Below are 18,738 nucleotides of genomic sequence, written 5' to 3'. Positions count from 1 at the left end.
TCTTGATTAGACAAGGCAATCAGACAAGCCAAGCTACACCTAACACCTTTACAATTGCAGCTCTGTGAAGGGATTAATTTGTCAATTATTTTTAAGCTGATTGCAGTTCATACCACAAATGTAGACAACTTCCTTCAGCCTTTAGATAAACGAAAGATTAACTGAAGAACCATAACTTCTATGCAGCTCTCTTTAAAGTCCTTGCTAAAATGCTTGGACATTTTAAAATACATCAGTGCTGCATTTAAGTACTGAATTGCCTAGATCAGTAGCATGTACAACAGATACCATGACTTGCTTTTTCCCCATAGTGTGCCACAGAAGTAAAAAAAAAAAAAAAAAAAAAAAAAAGTACTAAAATATTTACTACCTTTACAAAGATCCATCTCGGGAATAATATTTTAAACCACAGTGACCACAATATCTAACAATATTTTTGTCCTTAAAAGATAACAAGGAGTGCATCCTTCTGAGCAGTGATTGCTCACAATGACAGGGATAAATGAAAGGTTTAATATCCAGTTCTTCTACTTTGATAATAGAAACACTCAATCTTCATTGGAAGTTTCATCTAGGTGAGACTGACTTGGATAGAAAACCAGTTCAACTTCCCTTCATAGCACACTTTTGGCAAATTACTACATTACAGTAACCTCTTCCAGTGCTGATAAACAAGAAGTGACTTTTAATAAATCAAAATGAAATCAGACATAGCACAAGTCCTCCAAAATATTTGGTATTTATAGCTGAATACATATGTACTTTCAAACTGTCAGCAGCACTTCACAGAAATATTGCTTGGAAAGGAATAACTCCCTAAGCAGTATTTGCTACTATTTGCCTATTCAAAGATAGTCAAAAGCCTCTTTTCTTTAAATCTGTGGTGCACAGCCATGGCAAAATCTATCATATTACAAGTAACTTCTCTTTGTGGTAAGCCAGCCAGAATGACGATGCTCCTTCTGCTCTTTCCTAATGGGAATCAGGAAACTTAGAGAACAAATACCATCAATCTATTCAATATTTTAAAATATTAACAGCAAATAAAGGCTATTATTCTTTGACACATACCTGTTAGATGTTATTTGTTAGAACAGCATGGATATTATGGTTTGAGAGCACTAACTGGTGCAACATTAAAAGCAGATTTTCTGTTACAGGACACAAACTAGGCAAATTTGTTACAAACAGGATGTTCAAATACAAGACGAGAGGTAGTGATCAGAGAAAGCCATATATCCTCCATATCCTGGGATTTCTGGCTGAAGACCGAACGCACTTACAGAAGCAAAACTCTAGCTAGATGTAAAGTAATGTATTTACTGCAAAGCTAACTTAAGGGAAATAGCATGGCCCAAGATAATCAGGAAGACAGATGATGTTACAATGGTATCTTTTGGTCTTAAAATCTATGAAGAAATCTGTGGTAAACCATTTAGTGCTACCATTGGTCCTTTTATTTTTTTAAATAAATTACTGCAGTATAAACAATGCATAACACAATTATTACTAATTACTACTTCTGATATCAAGTGACAAACACAGTTAAAAGTAAACATAAGCATGCAGAGAACAGGGAAAACCACTGCAGAAGTGACTTTATGACAAAGTCAGATATTTTATGACCCACACCTCAGCAGCCGGGTTTCCCTATTTTTCTTAGAGTGTCATAAGAACATTTTAAATTGTTTGATCCCAGACAACACTAAGTAGTATCAAAGCATAAATTTGTCATCTGTTTTGGCTTGGACAGAGTTAATTTTCTTCAGAGCGGATTGTATGACACCATGTTTTGGATTTTGGATGAAAACAGTGTTGATCACACACGGATGTTTTAGTTCAGTTTAGTCACAGAGCAGTGCCGGACAGAGCAAAGAATGTTTCAGCTTCTTGTGTTGTTCTCCCAGTGAGGGGGCTGGGGATGCATAAGGAGCTGGGAGGAGACAGAAGGGATATTCCACATCACGTGGTATCATGCTCAGCGATAAAAGCTCAGGTAAAGAAGAGGGAAGGGGGGAAATGCAAAGTGATGCTGTTTGTCTTCCCAAGAAACCATTATGCATGATGAGTCCTGCTTGTGGGAAAGTGGCTGAACACCTGCCTGCTGATGGGAAGTAGCAAATTAATTTCTTGTTTTGATTTTCTGGCATCTTTGGCTTAACATAGTAAACTGTCCTTATCTCAAGTTCTAAGTTCTTGGACTTTTACCTTTCTGATTCTTTCCCCTTCCCATCTGGGGTGAGCAAGTGAGCGTCTGTGTGGTACTGAGCTGCCTGCCAGGTTAAACCATAACAAAACCCTATGTATACATTTGAAGACATAATTGTCACAGAAAGAAACTGCTTTGAGTTAAAAAAAATTGAGTTTACCTTCATGATAGAAGAAAAAGTTCTCCTCCCAAACTTCATGATAAATGATCACATATACAAAGGCTGCTCCAAAAGTAATGCCTCCCACTTTATTCTGTTGGCCCATAACATCAGAGGCAGATGTCAGTGGTACGGCTATAGAGGTTGAACCTTCCCAACAATATTCCGTTAAATTTTGTTGCTGTGTGACAGATAGCAGATGGGCAGCCTGATGAAATGCCATCTGATACAGAATAAAACTGATAAAGCAAAGGTGTGCCTCTGAACTCCTCCATGTGGAAAAAACAGCACCCATTGACATTCATTGACACTTGCTGAATGTTTATGGAGACCAAACAGTGGATGCAAGCACTGTGAGCTGGTGGGTGGTGTGTTTCAGCAGTGGTGACAGCACAACTATCACAACTATCACAGCACAAAATGAAGAGCATCTTGAAAAGCTCATCCATAATCGGCAGATTACGACTGAGGAAGTGTGGGTGGAGGTGAATATCGGCTTCAATGAATTGGAAACAGTGGTGGCAATATTGGAATACCATATGGATCCCATGAATGCTCATGCAGGAACAGAAAGAATACCACATGCAAGTTTGTCAGGATCCTGACTAAGCTGAAGGCTCAAACATCCAGAGTCAGGCCAGAGAAGAAGACAACCTTCCTCTTGGAACATGGTAACATGAGCACCATACAAGTTTGAAGACCATGGAGCAGATTGCCAGTCTTGTCTAGACTGTCCTACCACATGCACCAAAGGCGCCTTCTGACTTCCATGTGTTTTGGCTGACGAAAGATGGATCTTTCTAAGCAACACTTTCCCAGCAGCGATGCCATCAGCTATGAAACAGTGGGTTACCTCTGCTGCAGATTTTTATGAGCAGAGCATGCAGACTCTTGTTCATTGATAGCAACAATGGATAGCTAGTGGTGGTGACTATGTTCAAAAATAGTGTTTTGTAGCAGAGAATTTGCTTCATCAAACAGTGCTATTGTGCTCTTAGTATCTGTTGTTGCTTCCAAGGAAATAGGAAGAATTACTTTTTGAGTAACCTATGCATGTAACTTTTAGTTAAATGTAAATAGTTTTAATACGAAGAAAATAACTGCAAACAGTGAAAAAATATGCTGGACAAGATAGATTGAATGTAAGATTATAGAACAGAAGAGGGGAAAAAAAGATCCTACTTGGCAGTGGGACAGTCTGCATGGATCCCAGGCTGAGAAACAAAGGAGGACCTTTAAACCACAACTGATTCCCTACCAGAATATTTTTAAATCTTGAAAATCTGGTCAAACACTAAAATAATGTACAATTTTTAGTACCTTAGCATTAGACTAAAACTATGCCATATTAAATGCAGGAAAATACAAAAGTCAAGACAATTTTGTTCCCTGTTAATGAATAAGATAGATAAACAACATATGAGTCAACTCTCTTGGTATTCTTCTCATAAGTTTGCCTAATGGTAGGGAAGATGCAAAGGAGTCTTATGTCTAACCATCAGAACAGAAGCTTCTGTCTTGCTATTAAGAAGCAGTCTGGCTGGTGATAAAACAAAAGCACTGAATGCCATTCCCAAAATAAATTAATTACATAAAGAGCAATTTTTCATTCTCAGTTTGAACAGTCACTGAATAAAAAATAAAAATCTTCAAATCTTGATATCCCTTAAAATGTTACATTTTTCTTCCACCTAACTTTTATTAATCTTTATGTTTTGATTTGTCACAAGGAAGACTACTGGCTAAAGATAAACTGGCTAGATAACCTAATGCATAATCACTAATTTGAATTTGAATGCCCCTTCAATTATGTTTTAATTCATAATGAAAGAATGCAGTCCTCACTATTAAGAGTCAAAGTAATATGTGTGTGTGCATCTGGTCATCAAACAGAATAAAACAACAAGTTCCGTTTAAAACTTTTCTTTTCTGACATAAAAATTTATTCTAGACCACCATAAAAACAAAGGAGAAAATGAGTTACAGAACTGTCAGGAGAAAGTGATATCATATCCTCCTAAGTCATCAGTTTTTCCCAGAAGAAACTAACTGGCATTTATGGGCTGAGCTTTCAGGTTAGTGATTTTTTTTTTTAAGGTTATACTGAAACTATAGTTTTCAATTAATCATCTACTCACAGAAAAATATTTACTTAGATTTTTGATCTAGCATGATAAGTTTACTCATCTGATGTGTTTGCCAGTATTTACTGATTGGCACACCATTGATATTTGTTATGGATCACCATGAGAAACTATTTTTATGGAATACTTCCTGAGTTCTCATGTGAAAATTCAAACTGCAGACATAAATAGTAACTAGATAATTTTTAGGTTTTGCCATGTCATTTGAGAGAACTGCAACGATAATTTCAATACTGTTTTCTTTAATTTCTGGATCATAAAATAAATAATTTCTAAATATTTCAAATTATTCCAAAGATAATTGTTTAGGATAAAGGACTACTTTTCTTTACCTTTTGCTTTCATTATGTTTCCAGGACAGATCCAATTAAATTCAAGGGAGTCAAGTTTTCCTAATCTTGTTAGGATAAATTAGGGATTACAGTTGAAACCATCAGTTGAACCAGACATTTCTTTTTAATGAGACTGATAGCTTCATTCATAAATGAGTAAGATAAGCAGAGATTTAAGGAATTTTCCTACAGGAGACTTCCCTACTTACTTTTAGCTAATTTGCTAAAAGTTGGTGTCATGTCCAATAGATGTCTTGAACTGGAATACTAAGTGGCAAATACAAGGGCTTTAAAAGCCTTTGGTTTTAATTCATGGAGCTCCTTTAATATAGCACTAAGGAGAGTTATAAGACTGTCCAAACCCCAAAAATTCCTCCAAGGGCAGTCTTGGAATGCACTTCTGATTCTAAAGCTACTAAAACCTCAAAAAAGGTTTGGTTTATGTCGGTCAGAACAAAACCAAAAAATAAGAGTGGTATCATCACCTGAACTGGAAGTTTTATCCTGCTCTACACTGTGAAGAAGTATTCACCACTAATCTATAGGGTTTCCAATGTAATGAAAAGATGCAGAGTAACATCCAATTCACCTGATTAATCAAAAGAAAAAATATCTCCATTCCAAGTTAGTAAGTGGAATCAAAAAGAAGCCACATAATTTGATAAGAATTAAACAAAACAATCAAACTAACAAAAAAAAAAATAGGATCACATTCTAAAAAAACCTCAAAACCCAAGACAAATCCCCCACCCTCCAGAAAAAGGAAAACAAAAAAACCCAACCCACCAACCAACCAAAAAAAAACCCAACAAAACAACAGAAGAGACTTGCAGAAATGTACTAGTGCAAAGATGCAGTTCTAGGACTTCCTTGGAAAACTTGCCTGTGCTCCTCCATGGTTTGTTTTTTATAACATCCCAGAGTCGTGGACTGCTGAAATAATTGCTGCATAATGTAGCTCTTTCACAAAATCACAGGCACTTTCCTTCTAGGGACAATGCAGGTGTTTTCAATTATGTATCTTTCCTTTTGTTCAAAAGGGTTTTATTATGAAGTTATTGAAATTGTATTGAATTGTTATTTGAATTGTATTGAAATGGTAGCATTATGGGTATGCCATTCTGTCTCAGTATACGTAGGATAGTATTACACAAAAGCCCAATTTGCATGTAGTGGACAAAAAAATGATTAAGTAGTCATTGTGTGCATCCATAACAAAAAATTTTAGAAGCATTTTATGTTCCATTTTTTTCTAATGTTTTAACAAAAAAATCCAAAATATTCACACCGGAGTTACTAAAAAAACATGTATTTTTGTATGCACTTTCTCTTCTCTAAGCAATAGTTTGCTTCCCAAGTCAGTGTCCTATAAAAAGTGGACTTAATAACAAATGTTTGACTTTTTTTCTGTTAATAGTTGAATGAATTATATTCTCAGGTGGCCCAATTATAACTGTTGCCTGTAGCCATAACAAAATTAAAGATTTCTGGAAACATTTTGTGTGAAGTGCACTTGATCATTGAAGGCAGACATATTCCACAGAACTCTGTGGAACGACTGCCCTTGTGCCCAGGGGCAGACCCTTTGTTTAGGACTTTAATAAAATTACAGCACTACCGATATTAGCAGAACAGCCTATAGTCCAAATAAAGACCCCTACAATTTCAACAACAAAAAAAAGACGTATTTTCACTTAAGGGGTGCAGCTGTTAAAAAAAAAAAAAAAAGCACATACACAAGCACATATATCCATTGTAGTTGCAGACTTACAAATAATGAAACTGAAAAGTATAGATTTTTTTCAGAAATACTGATGTACTATTATTTTCATAACATTCAGCAACTTAATTATATTAAATCTCAGCAATTTATTTTCCACTTATATGTGGAAAGGGGAAGAAGCTGGTAAGCAGAAATATCTCTGATTTTTTTTCTGTGGTATGAAATGAAATAAATGGAATACACAAACTGTCTAATATTTGATAGTAGCACTTTTGGAAGGATTTCAGAAAATCTAGTAAGGCCACTTTTTAAATATACCCCCCTTTTTAGTTCTTTGCTTAGGTATTGACAGAAAGATACAGTCCTAGAGGGATGAGATTCCTTGTTGTTTACACAGGTGAATGCTATTGCCTCAAACTGCTAGTCCCTGCGCAGTTGCTACAGTTGCAGAGAGGAAAACGTTACTGCAAGCTCACAACATCATCCATTTCAAGTCTCTGTGAGTCTGCGTAGTTTTCTTGAAGAGCCAGTGTCTCTGGTCTTGCTGTGCTAATCATTACTGCCACCACATTACTGAATATTAAAGTTAAGTGATCGATAAAGATTTTCAGTCTCAATTCTCCCTGCTTACTGTGAGGGCTTACTTCTCTATTATTTCAGAGAAACCATTCTAAAAGAGGAGTTTAGTTTGGCTGGTTGCTTGGTCTGCTAACTTTGTTCATTGTAATCAGTTGAACTTTTAGACTCCACTTACACAACTGTGCAAGGTAAAAATATTACTAACTTTATAATTATTTCAAATTTATGATGAAACTCCATGCACTGCTGTGTTCTTACTCATAAAAACTGCAGTTAATAAAGAGCCATATACAATGAAATTACAGTGTTTATTTATATAGTGATAAATATTCTTTCAAATTAATTTCTGCCAATTGAATTAAAAGCACCAAATATTTTCCTTTTTATTCTGCTACACCAAGAATAATTTGAGTATATTGTAGTTTAGTACTTGTCAAAATGGGAACCTGCAAAAATAACATAGAAATCATTCTCAAAATTTTGTCAGCTGGCAAAAATGATTTCAAGTTTCTGAGGACAATGCTGCTAAAAAAAATTATTTCTTTTTTAATATCATAAAAATTCTGACTACTTCACATTGCATTTTCCTTAGTAGCTGTCTGCATCCTGATTTCAAACCATTGATCTGTAGTTGAGGGTCCATGTTTTTATTGCAGTATAGCATGTTTAGAGGTCATTTTTAACAGTAAGAACAGATTCTCTAACTCAAGAAGATTCCATCTTCAGCCTACGGTCATAGATGTGTTGCTGAACTAACAGCCTGGAAGATATAAATATTTTGGTAAAACAAAGAGTTAAATCAGAAGTACAAAACCATTCAATTTGAATAAACAAATCCTTTTTTGTATTTTTAGCAGATGCCTTCATTCATACATGTAATGGGTCTGTCATTCTAGTTAGCTAGGAAAAAAATAAATTATTCTGTCTTTTAAAATTGTTAGATAGAAAACTAAAGAGAAATAAACACTGTTTTTCCCTTTTGTGCATTAGCAAGGATAACTAGTTTTCTTGTAATGAGATTCACAGATGTTATGAACCTAAATTATTCATTGCTTGGAAAGAGATGTTTCATTGGCAGCTTCTATACTATACATATACAATTTTAAAAAAAAATGGAGTATACTTTATAATATACAGCAAAGTCCATTCAATGAACTATAGTGATTTAAGAGAAAATAAGTGCTATAGAAATATTTTTAAAGGGAATGAGTGGATATTTTCAGTCCTCTTCAAAATCACAAAACCATCATTTCAAATCTCAAGCCCCTTAAAAGTGAAAAAGAAGATATGGTAGCAATTTTTCTAGGTTTTTGATCAGAGTAACAATTGGTAGCATTTTCTGAATATGAAAGGCAAGTTGCTGTATTAATTATATTAAAACAAGCCACGGCCAACTTTTGCTTTTCCACTGGTGATCAAGAACAGCTTAGCTCAAAAACGTACTTGAAATTTAAAGATTCATCTAATATCTTATCTCCTTTTCACTTCCTTTGCTTCAGCTGCAAATTTAAATTAAAAGTTTGTGAACTAAGGGTAAAAATGTTCCCAGTCATGTGTACTAATACATATATACTAAACAGAAGATTCTTTTTGCCTTGAGAGTTTTTTTCACAATCTAGACTTCCACATACACAACAACTGCATCCCAGTTAGTCTAATGATTTGCAGTTTGTGCAGGATATATACATTTAAAAATGTTTCCAAAACAGGCTTTACTGAAGAACAAATCAATAAATACTTTTTAAAAATCTACCAATTTTCAAAAAAATCTTACTTAAGATACAAATGATTTCTTAACTGACTATTTCTATGTTCAGGGGTAATCCGTCTTCCTTGTGGTAATATAAAAGTTCGTTTTTTCTGTCAGTTGTACTGGCCATCAATTTCAGTGCTCAGTAAAAGTATAATAGGAAATACATGCTACAATTGATCTGAGAAAGTCATCTGGAATAAGCTGCAGACTCTGAGATGCATTTTCATTAAAAGTAATCTGAATTTCCAAAAAAAAAAGAAAAGAAAAGAAAAGAAAAAATGCCATGATGATTTATTAACTGACACAGAGTATGCATTCACAGCCAACTTTGTCAGACTCACTTCATTTTGTTCACACATAGCTGTGAATGTTGAATTTTGCAGGCCTTTGTTTTTCAACATCATTTTTCTGCACATTTTCTCAAGAAATGTCTCCTGCATTTAAATGGTAGCATGGTTGATAACCATTGCAAATAGCACCACAGCTATTTGCTGTAGAAATATCTTGAAATATGAAAATCTATGTGAGAAAAGTTGAAAACAACATGGGAGGATAATTCTGACACATTATTCAACCAGCCAAGCTATCAGCCAGAAAAGCATGTCAAGTTTTCAGCCATGATTTCCTAGGTGATATCCAGCCATTTTCCATAAAGGTGAAGAGTTCAAACTGCCATTATTTAGAGCTGGTTGGGATTTTGTGAAAGCACAATAAAGAAGTGCTACAAAGCCTTCTTTAAAATGAATTCTAGTAATAAATAGCATTGAGAACATTACTCTCTTCCTCCGATTTATTTTGGAAATATAAAATATGCGATACATAGAAATAATAAGTAACTACGGGTAGGAATGTAAAAAATTGCATTCAGAAAAAGAAAGTTGAAACATCTGGATTTCAATCTGTGAATCTGATGTGGGCTTCAGTTCATGCCTAGAGGATGCAGGCAAGGTTCTTAAGAGCCCTGATGTCTGTGTTTGTAAAAGAAAAGCAAGTGTCCTGAAACTGCCCATATGTCTCCCCAGCTATGTAAAGTAGACCTATAGCTGTGTGAGAAACCAGTCTGTGGGCTTAAAAAATCACCATTATTTACCAGTTGTATTTTTAAAGGACAAGGGATACTTTGAAGTATACTCTTCCATAAGCTGTGATACAATAGAGATACAATTAAAATTTGGCTTGATGGACAGCCATGTTGTCTGCTGTGGAAGGCTGGGCAGAGGTGAACTGAATATTGCCCTTGGACTTGGAACCAGCCCTCTGCCTGCTCTAGCACACAGGGAGGTGAGGAACCCACCAGCTGGCTGAACAGGCAGTGGCTGAGTGTTCCTGTGCCTTCAGAAAGTCCCACAGCAGAGTGCAGGAGGCAGGGCCCACAGTCTGCAGCTCTCCTCTGTGCAGAGCACTAGAAACTGCAGCTCTTGCATGGCCATGCAGCAGGACAGGAGGAGGCAGCCAGGGACAGGGAAGCAGTCTGCTGCGCGTGAGCCCACAGGAACACTGACAGAAATGCCACGGCCTCTGCACCTCTTCCGATTACAAAACTCTAAAATGGCCTGCCTAAGCTGCTAACTACTGACCTAATCTTTTACTGCTTTCAAAATCAATGGAAAATCAGAACCACAACATTTATTTTTTTGTGACACATGTAACCTGTGCTGTTGTGCATGCTGCTAGGTGCCTGTAGACACACATGGATATGGAGACATACAATGATGTATTTGCACACAGTTCTTGCTGAAATCAGCTTCAGGGCAGTTCTGTGTTCTACACTCTGACTGAAAAGCAGAGTACGTCCCAAAAGATGGGTCTCTGTCAGGGGTGCTGCATGGCCATAGTGCATTCATGACAGTCACCAGAGGGGAGGAGAGGTCTCACTGGTTCTGAGTCTGCTGGTGCATGCTTGCAGGCAACCAGTGATGTGCACTGTCCAAAATATGAGCACTTGCAAACATTGAGGGTCTACCTCCTGAGCTCTGAAAAACCTCTGGAGGTCTGGATCACAGGCTCTCAGAGACCATCTGATAGTTAAAGGGACTTATCTCACTCTACCTGTGCACTACGCTGCAGGACTCTGCAGAGATCAAGTTAGCACTACCAGAGCTAGCCATGGAAATGCAAGCAGTAGGTTGCACCACCATCCTATATGACAGGATGAGGTGCTGGGCTTTGGCCATTAGGCTGCCATCAGGACACAGACTCAAGCATTCAGACTGCCCTGCACCTCTCCAGCAGCATCAGTGCATTCAGAGCTCCATCAAGGCTGCAGAAACCACTATGTAGTGCAGAGAGAACCAAATATGCCTCCATTGTGGAGGTGCTAGTGAAAATTAGAAAATAAAGACATTTTCCCAGTAACCTTGCCGCTACTGTTTTTTACATTGAAAAGAATACTATCTACCTATGTACTGTAAAACAAAACTATGGATAGTTCTGAAAGATTTTTAGGATTTCCCGATATTTGACTTTTTCTGTATTTGTCTTGCACATAGTGATTATGTTGCTATTTAGTAACATAAAATGTTGAAAAAATAGTGTTAAAATGTTTATTAGAAAATTCCATCTTAAATACATACCCTCATTATGATGATCTCATGGTAAAGTCAGTGGTTTTTACGAGATTTCTAAATATGACATTTATTTTCAGGCAAAGAACATATTGCTCCTGTGGTGTGCATGTTAGATGGTAAAGAACATGATAAAAAGAAAGGTCATGGCAACTGCAGTTTGATGAGAAATGAATAATTTGATTATTTTCATGGTGTGGATCAATAATGCTCTGCATCTACTGAAATCCATTGCCTGAAGGCACTTAGATGATCAATGGCATAAAACAGAGCCTGCCTTTGCCCAAGCTTGCAGCCTCTCTGATCTTTCTTGGGAGGACCCTTGACGCCTTTAATTTATGTCAAGAGCATATCAAAGAAATTCCACAGAGCTTCGGTCATAACGGGTATTTTAGTGGCAACCATTTGAAGTCTGCTTACATATGTTCCTTATGTAACTCTGTTTAAGTACTTCCCCTCCAGTGCCCAGGAATTCCTAGAAAAGCACAAGTGCTACCTGGTACCAGTGTAACAAACAGTGCCTTGGAAAAAGAAGGTTGGCTAAAAGGGGAAAATCTAACCCTTTCTTCACTGTAAGCTGGCAACAGTCCAAAGGCAAGAATTTCAGTCAACAGTGCATGTAAATAAACCCTTTTGCACCACCCAAGAATTTCCTCTAATGATGTGCTGGACATTGACATTTTTAATTTAAAAGAGCAGTCACTGGAAAAAATTAGTTCTGCATGATACTAGGGAGAGACAGTAGAAGACATGGTTTTCTTCAGTAATTTCTCTGTTCATCTGCAATGAAAAAAGGGAGCTGGCATCTTCCAGCTGCCAAAAGCTTTCAAGTCAAGGATACTTACTTCATTCTATCTGTGGAGCTATTTTTCCCATCAGGGCTCCACAAACAAGAAAAAGTTTCCCAGTGGTAATCCTAGTACCACAGTGCTTTAACAGTAATTCCTCACTTCTTAACAAGTTTGGCTACCATACTTTGAACACACATACACATGCACACACACATGTCCATGCACACAAACATACACACGTTCAGGCATACAGACTCAACACTGCTTTTCTATCTGCATGGAGTTTTTCTCAGAAAATACTATTTTTCTATTTTGCAATTGACTTTAACAAGACAAAAGATGGTGCATAATCATTTGTAAAGAGCTAGGAAAGCATTAACCGGCAATTAAGAGAAATATGGACTGTAGTACATACAGTTTAAACAATGAGGTAGTAAAACTTGTTTGCAGCACCAAGGTCATTGATTTTCCATAGCAACTGAAGACTGGATAAAATTATTGCACTTATTAGATCTCTGTTGATTGTTCAACATTAACTAAATCCACAAAATAAATACATGTAAAATTGATCAGGTGATTCAAGGTCAGATCTAATTCCCAAGGTCAAGTAACCCTTTGAACATTCTCTAAGTACATAATCTTAGCACAATCCATCAAAGAAACTCACACACTCTTTTCTTCCATTGGCTCTTATAAAACACTGAAGTTTAGGAGATTAAGTGGAGTCAGCTTCAGCAGACAGAGCAATTCTTCCCAAGTGCTAAACATCCCCTCGCAACAAAAACTTTCTAAAGCTGGGTTTACAAAATCCTATTGCTAATTTTACAACTGACCTGCAAATTATTATTCACTGCCAGTTGAAATACTGTGGATTTTTGTTGCTGTTGTTGTTTTATTTTTTTTTTAACTGTCTTCTGTAAAGTATTGCAAAGGATGCATGGTAACGTTTTTGAGCATGAAGCAGCTTAGAATTAAAAAACATGTTTCTTCAGGTCATATCCAGCTAGGAGTTTGCACACCTGAGAGATATGCTCATGATAAGAATCACAAGCTGGACCCTGAAGTTTGGTTCGTGATGGCTGAAGAATACACAGTCCCTGCAACTGTATTTTCAGATTTGAAAACAGAGATTGAACTTCCAATGACTCTTAGCTATTTCTTCCCTGTTCCCAGACATCTTTCTCTCTCATCTCTGATCTAAGCCATGGTTCATGAAGCCTATACATAGGGTGATGCAGGACTGTACTGTCTTGCTCTCTCTCCTTCTAGTAACATTCCAGGTAAAAGCATCCTTGTCTAGGAGCTCAATGAAATTGGAGAATACGGTGTAACTACTAATGATTAACTATGAATGAATGCAATCTGGACAACAGTAGAGCTAGATACTGTGACCTGTGCTGGGAAATGCATTGGTTTCATCTTTTCTTCGGAGACATGAGTCTTTCTCTCATTTGCTAACTACAAAAAGATGGAATTATCAGGAACACAACTGAATATATAGCTGAATACAAATACGTAAGAGCCTCAGACAACAAGTAATGTGCTTCCAATGGATACGCATCACCTAGTGGGTTCAATTTGCTTATAATTAGAGTGTGAAATGGTGCCAGGAGAAGGCATCCCTCTGAAACATGGGGGAACAATTCCCAAAGGAATGCTCTATTGTACTTTACAATACACTGTCAGTAGTATTTGACATGGTTTACAAAGTCATGAAAAAACTAAACTACATTCCAGGAATCACATTGTTCTCCTTTATGGATAGACAAAAGGGTGATGATCTTTATGGGAAGAAGCAGGAGAGGAAATACATTTGGTAAAAGACTATACCATATATCCAAATGTTTAAAAAACATCAGCCTATATCTATGAAATTTGTCAGGCTATGAGCTGGGGTGCTCTAAACTCAGAGGTTCCATCTAAGATATTTGTTATTGGTGAGTCTTAATATACGTACTTCAATAGTTTTCACATTTGAAAAAATCTAGAATGAAAATCTTTTTTTTTTGCATGTTTACACTGAGGTGAGGAACAACAGTACAGTATTGAAAAGAAAAAGGCAGAGACAGGTTTTGGTGTTAGTGAAACTCAGGGGCCTCTGAAACTAAAATGTAAGGGAAAAGCTTCGATTTGAAGGATATTAATTCAGCATTAGTTGAATAAATACAGAACAAATATCTTAATAGAGTCTCTGAAAACAAGCAAGACATGAATGAGCTAGATTTGTCTTTCCTCACTCTGACCAATGTTCCTGCTTTTTTGTCCATCCACTAAACTGACGTTTTGAGCGAGGACTTCCTGGTGTCAAATTCATTAGCTCTAACACAAGCCAAGCTTGCACCTCTTTTTTTTCCCCAAACGCTTCCAAACTTAAGTGTTATGTAGTTATGCCTCTCAAGTGAGGAGGAAAGTTATCACTTACACTGAGTTCAAATTATAGAATTACAAATTAGGGTTCTGTAAAAGGGAAATATTATTAAAAATATTATTTTTAATGATATTAACTTATAGGCATTCCTAATATATTCCAAATGAGAAAGCTAGATATTAAAAAATCTTTTTTTTTTTTTTAGCATTATGGTTTTATTCAAATCTCTCCCCATCTGTTTTCAAGACCATTACATATGAACAAGAACAGAGACCTACAGAAAATCACTCTGGAGGTAGCACTGCAGTATTTTTAGTATTCTAAAGCAGTCTATCATTGTAATGGCATGGCATACCAATCGCTTTTAGCCAAAAATACTCAGAATTCTCAGAGGGCAGATTTTACATAAAACTTGTGCGACTATTTGAGGTTGTAGGTGTAGCCTGTGGGTGTATTTTGAAAATCTATGTCAGCAAAAATTTATAATGTTCTTTTTAGTTCTCTAGATACTTTTTAGCAAAATATATGAACACAGTGTACTAGAAAGTTTACCACAGTAGTGAATACCAAGCCTTTTCATACAGCGAGACACAAACCTATTTTCCCTTTCTCTCACTCTCACATATACACACATCTACACTCACTCTCTCACAATTACTCTGAAGCAGGTACCACTTCATGTGAATGCTGCTTACCTGATCACATCTCATCAGCCCTAAGTATCTGAGAGACTTGCTGCTTTGTGCAATTTGGGTGGCTCCATGGTCTGTAATTTCTTTGCACCATCCAACATCCACGGTCTCTATTGTCATGCTGTACCGTCCAATGGCTATAAGAGCTGTAAAAAATGTTAAAGATATGAGCCACAGAATTGGGATAGACAGTAAGCTCAGTTATATGTATACACTAAATGATATTGAAAAGGAATTGTCAGAGGGAGTTTTTATGTACCTTGTAAAAGCCACTGTATTTTAGCATTTTGTAACTATAGATTAGACATCAAATTAGGAATACAGATGTGTAAATACACACACAAATATATTTTTCTACCTATTTAATCCACATAAATAGACCAGTTAGCATAGATATTCCATGTGAACTCTTTTAATTACTTTATTTGGAAGGATCAAAGACAAATCAAATGAAACTGAAATAACTATAGAATTAAAAAAAACCCTACCACACTATTCAAAGAAAATAACTGACATCGATAAAATCAACATCTTTTTTCAGCAAAGTAATTTTGCAAAGACAGCACAAAGAATAACAGGACATTTTCTGTGTCAACGAAACAAACAGACTTAGAAAAACCTGAAGGTATCTTATGTCATATATTTACAACAATATTCTAAAACTGCATTTCCTATTGTTTGTAATGATGATGTGACAATGACCATATGCTTCACTTTCATGTTTTCTTCAGGGACACTCTTCTAATAAGAAATAAAAAATAAATAGGCAAGGAGGAGGAATTAAAACAGGAACTTGAATTTGAACCACCAAGAAAAGAAAGGAAAGAGGAACTGGAAATTCTAAAAGGACTGAAAACCACTGAGAATCTGAACAGCTTGGACAAGCTTTCTCATGGTAGTCTGGAATGACATCCAGGACTCAGATCACCATCACCTTGGTCACCAGAGATTATAAAACTTGTCAGGAAGTGTAGGCTCAGAAACTGTTAGTCCAGTTGTATTTTATTAACAGCAATGAGCAGCTGCCTTCACTAGCTGAAAACTCAGCTTAAGAAAAAGTCCAAGGCTTCCAGTGCAGGAAGTCAAGAGGCAGGATGTTTGCTCTTCTTACTCTAGATATAATGCAGTTGCTGAAATGGAGATGCAGGAGTGACAGTACAAACAATGGAAATATAATTAAGGGGAAGATATTTCAGCAGATGTAGGCCAATTCTGTTCATACTACAGAGCCTGCTGGCAGGAAAAGAAGTTACAAAGAGCTGGTAGCTTTTGATATTCCAGATGTTAATCTTAGCTAGTCAGGGTATATAAGAGTGCTAGAAGCAGAGAGAAAGAACCCACCTGACCTTGCAATAGTTTTGTAGAAACCTGTACTAATGGCAGATGGCAGCAAGAATAATCTCTCAAGTTATAAATATTCAGGTGGACTTGATTTGCAACCAAAATCAGCCAAAGGAGGCCAAGTACATTCTCACAAGCTGAGATGGATTGGAATTCCATCTTTTTTTCCCAGCAGTTCACCAAAAAAGTGCAATGATAATTGAATTTTATAGCCATAATAATGAACTTTTGACACAGTTATCTGTCTGCGTAGTTTTATTATGATTTCATAGAATCATAGAATCATAGAATTAGCTAGGTTGGAAAAGACCTACAAGATCACCTAGTCCAACCATCCACCTACCACCAATAACCCCACTAAACCATGTCTCTCAACGCTGTATCTAAATGTTCCCTGAACACCTCCAGGGACGGTGACTCAACCACCTCCCTGGGCAGCCCATTTCAGCGCCTGACCACTCTTTCAGAAAAGTAGTGTTTCCTAATGTCCAGCCTAAATCTCCCCTGGCGCAACTTGAGGCCATTCCCCCTCATCCTGTCACTAGTTACAAAAGAGAAGAGGCTGACCCCTAGCTCACTGCAACCTCCCTTCAGGTAGCTATAGAGAGCGATAAGGTCTCCCCTGAGCCTCCTCTTCTCCAGACTGAACAATCCCAACTTCCTCAGCTGCTCTTCATAAAGCCTGTGCTCCAGACCCCTCACCAGCTTCGTCGCCCTCCTCTGAACACGCTCCAGGGCTTCAGTGTCTTTCTTGCAGTGAGGGGCCCAAAACTGAACACAGTACTCAAGGTGTGGCCTCACCAGGGCTGAGTACAGAGGGAGAATGACTTCCCTACTCCTACTGGCAACACTATTTCTGATACAAGCCAGGATGCCATTGGCCTTCTTGGCCACCTGGGCACACTGCTGGCTCATGCTCAGCCGAGCATCGACCAACACCCCCAGGTCTGTTTCCTCTACACAGTCTTCCAGCCACTCTGCCCCAAGCCTGTAGCATTGCCTGGGGTTGTTGTGGGCAAAGTGCGGGACCCGGCACTTGGTCTTGTTGGACCTCATCCCACTGGCTTCAGCCCAGAGATCCAGCCTGTCCAGATCCCTCTGTAGGGCCTTGCTACCCCCAGGCAGATCGACACTTCCTGCCAGCTTGGTGTCATCTGCAAACTTACTGAGGGTGCTCTCAATGCCCTCATCCAGGTCATCAGTAAAGATACTGAAATTGATATTGATATTTCACTGATTTTCATATGACAATACCAACTCCCTCTTTCTAGTACATCCCTAAAAACAAATCCCAATTCCACAGATGGGTAAATTTTTATATAACAGAAGATAAACTTTGTACTTTGTTCCTCAGAGCCCTTTAAAAATACCACTTTAATAAAAGTCATGGAGAGAGAGTCTGAAACTTTCTGTACTTGTTTTGTAATAACAAAAGCTAGAGGAATTTCAGAATACTTAATGAAAAAAGTTTTAGACTTGCTTGTAGTGTAGGACTACTGAAAGCCTGCCATTACATTAGAATCGCACACAGTTAAGTATAATTTGAAATCCTTTTTGTTTTTGAATATTTCTGCTAGTTTTTGTAAAGTTACTATCATCTATCGTCATATTGAGGAAACAAAAAAGCAACCCTTTTCAAGGCTTCATGAAAAAGTGATAAATGGAAGAAAATCAGCAGAGAATACTTTCAAGGTAGTGACATTAAAGGTCATCAGAATTCTCCTAGTAAAGGTATTTCGGGAAATTAGGCATATAACTTCTGAGAGCTCCTTCACAACACTTAGGTTAGAAAGAAAGTATGGAATGATGCTGTTGAAATAATAAAAAGGGTGTTACTCCAAGTAGCTACCTCGAATGTAGATGGCTTAAAGCAAGGAATTTCATGCAGGTGTTTCTATTTGCTCATAGTGAACAAACTGGAAGAATAAAATATTCTATTTCTTACTTATACATACCATTATAAAACAAAATACTCAAGAACAACCATTTTATAATAAAATATAATTTTAAACATGTTTAAATATCATTTAGTATGCATATCCTTGTATTTTGGCATTTTGAGGGGCAAAGCGTTTAATTTCA

The 18,738-nt window shown here is 37.0% G+C and overlaps 1 protein-coding gene across 4 annotated transcripts in view; it reads right to left on the bottom strand.

Annotated features, from left to right (window-relative positions):
* FBXL17 (F-box and leucine rich repeat protein 17) overlaps positions 1-18,738 on the bottom strand; it is a 295,241-nt gene that overhangs the window by 3,308 nt on the left and 273,195 nt on the right. For 2 of the 4 annotated variants that reach the window (XM_021379300.1, XM_021379299.1), the window contains one exon: positions 15,319-15,461. In XM_021379300.1, the coding sequence (XP_021234975.1) occupies positions 15,323-15,461 (139 nt within the window). In that variant the 3' untranslated portion in view covers positions 15,319-15,322. Of the gene's footprint in view, positions 1-15,318; positions 15,462-18,738 lie in introns of those variants that run through there. The other 2 variants (XR_002433101.1, XR_002433102.1) reach the window with 1 other exon arrangement.

Source organism: Numida meleagris, chromosome Z (assembly GCF_002078875.1).
Source record: "Numida meleagris isolate 19003 breed g44 Domestic line chromosome Z, NumMel1.0, whole genome shotgun sequence".
Taxonomy (NCBI): domain Eukaryota; kingdom Metazoa; phylum Chordata; class Aves; order Galliformes; family Numididae; genus Numida; species Numida meleagris.
Note: the sequence above shows the minus strand (reverse complement) of the source record. Positions and strands in the feature narration are given on the sequence as shown.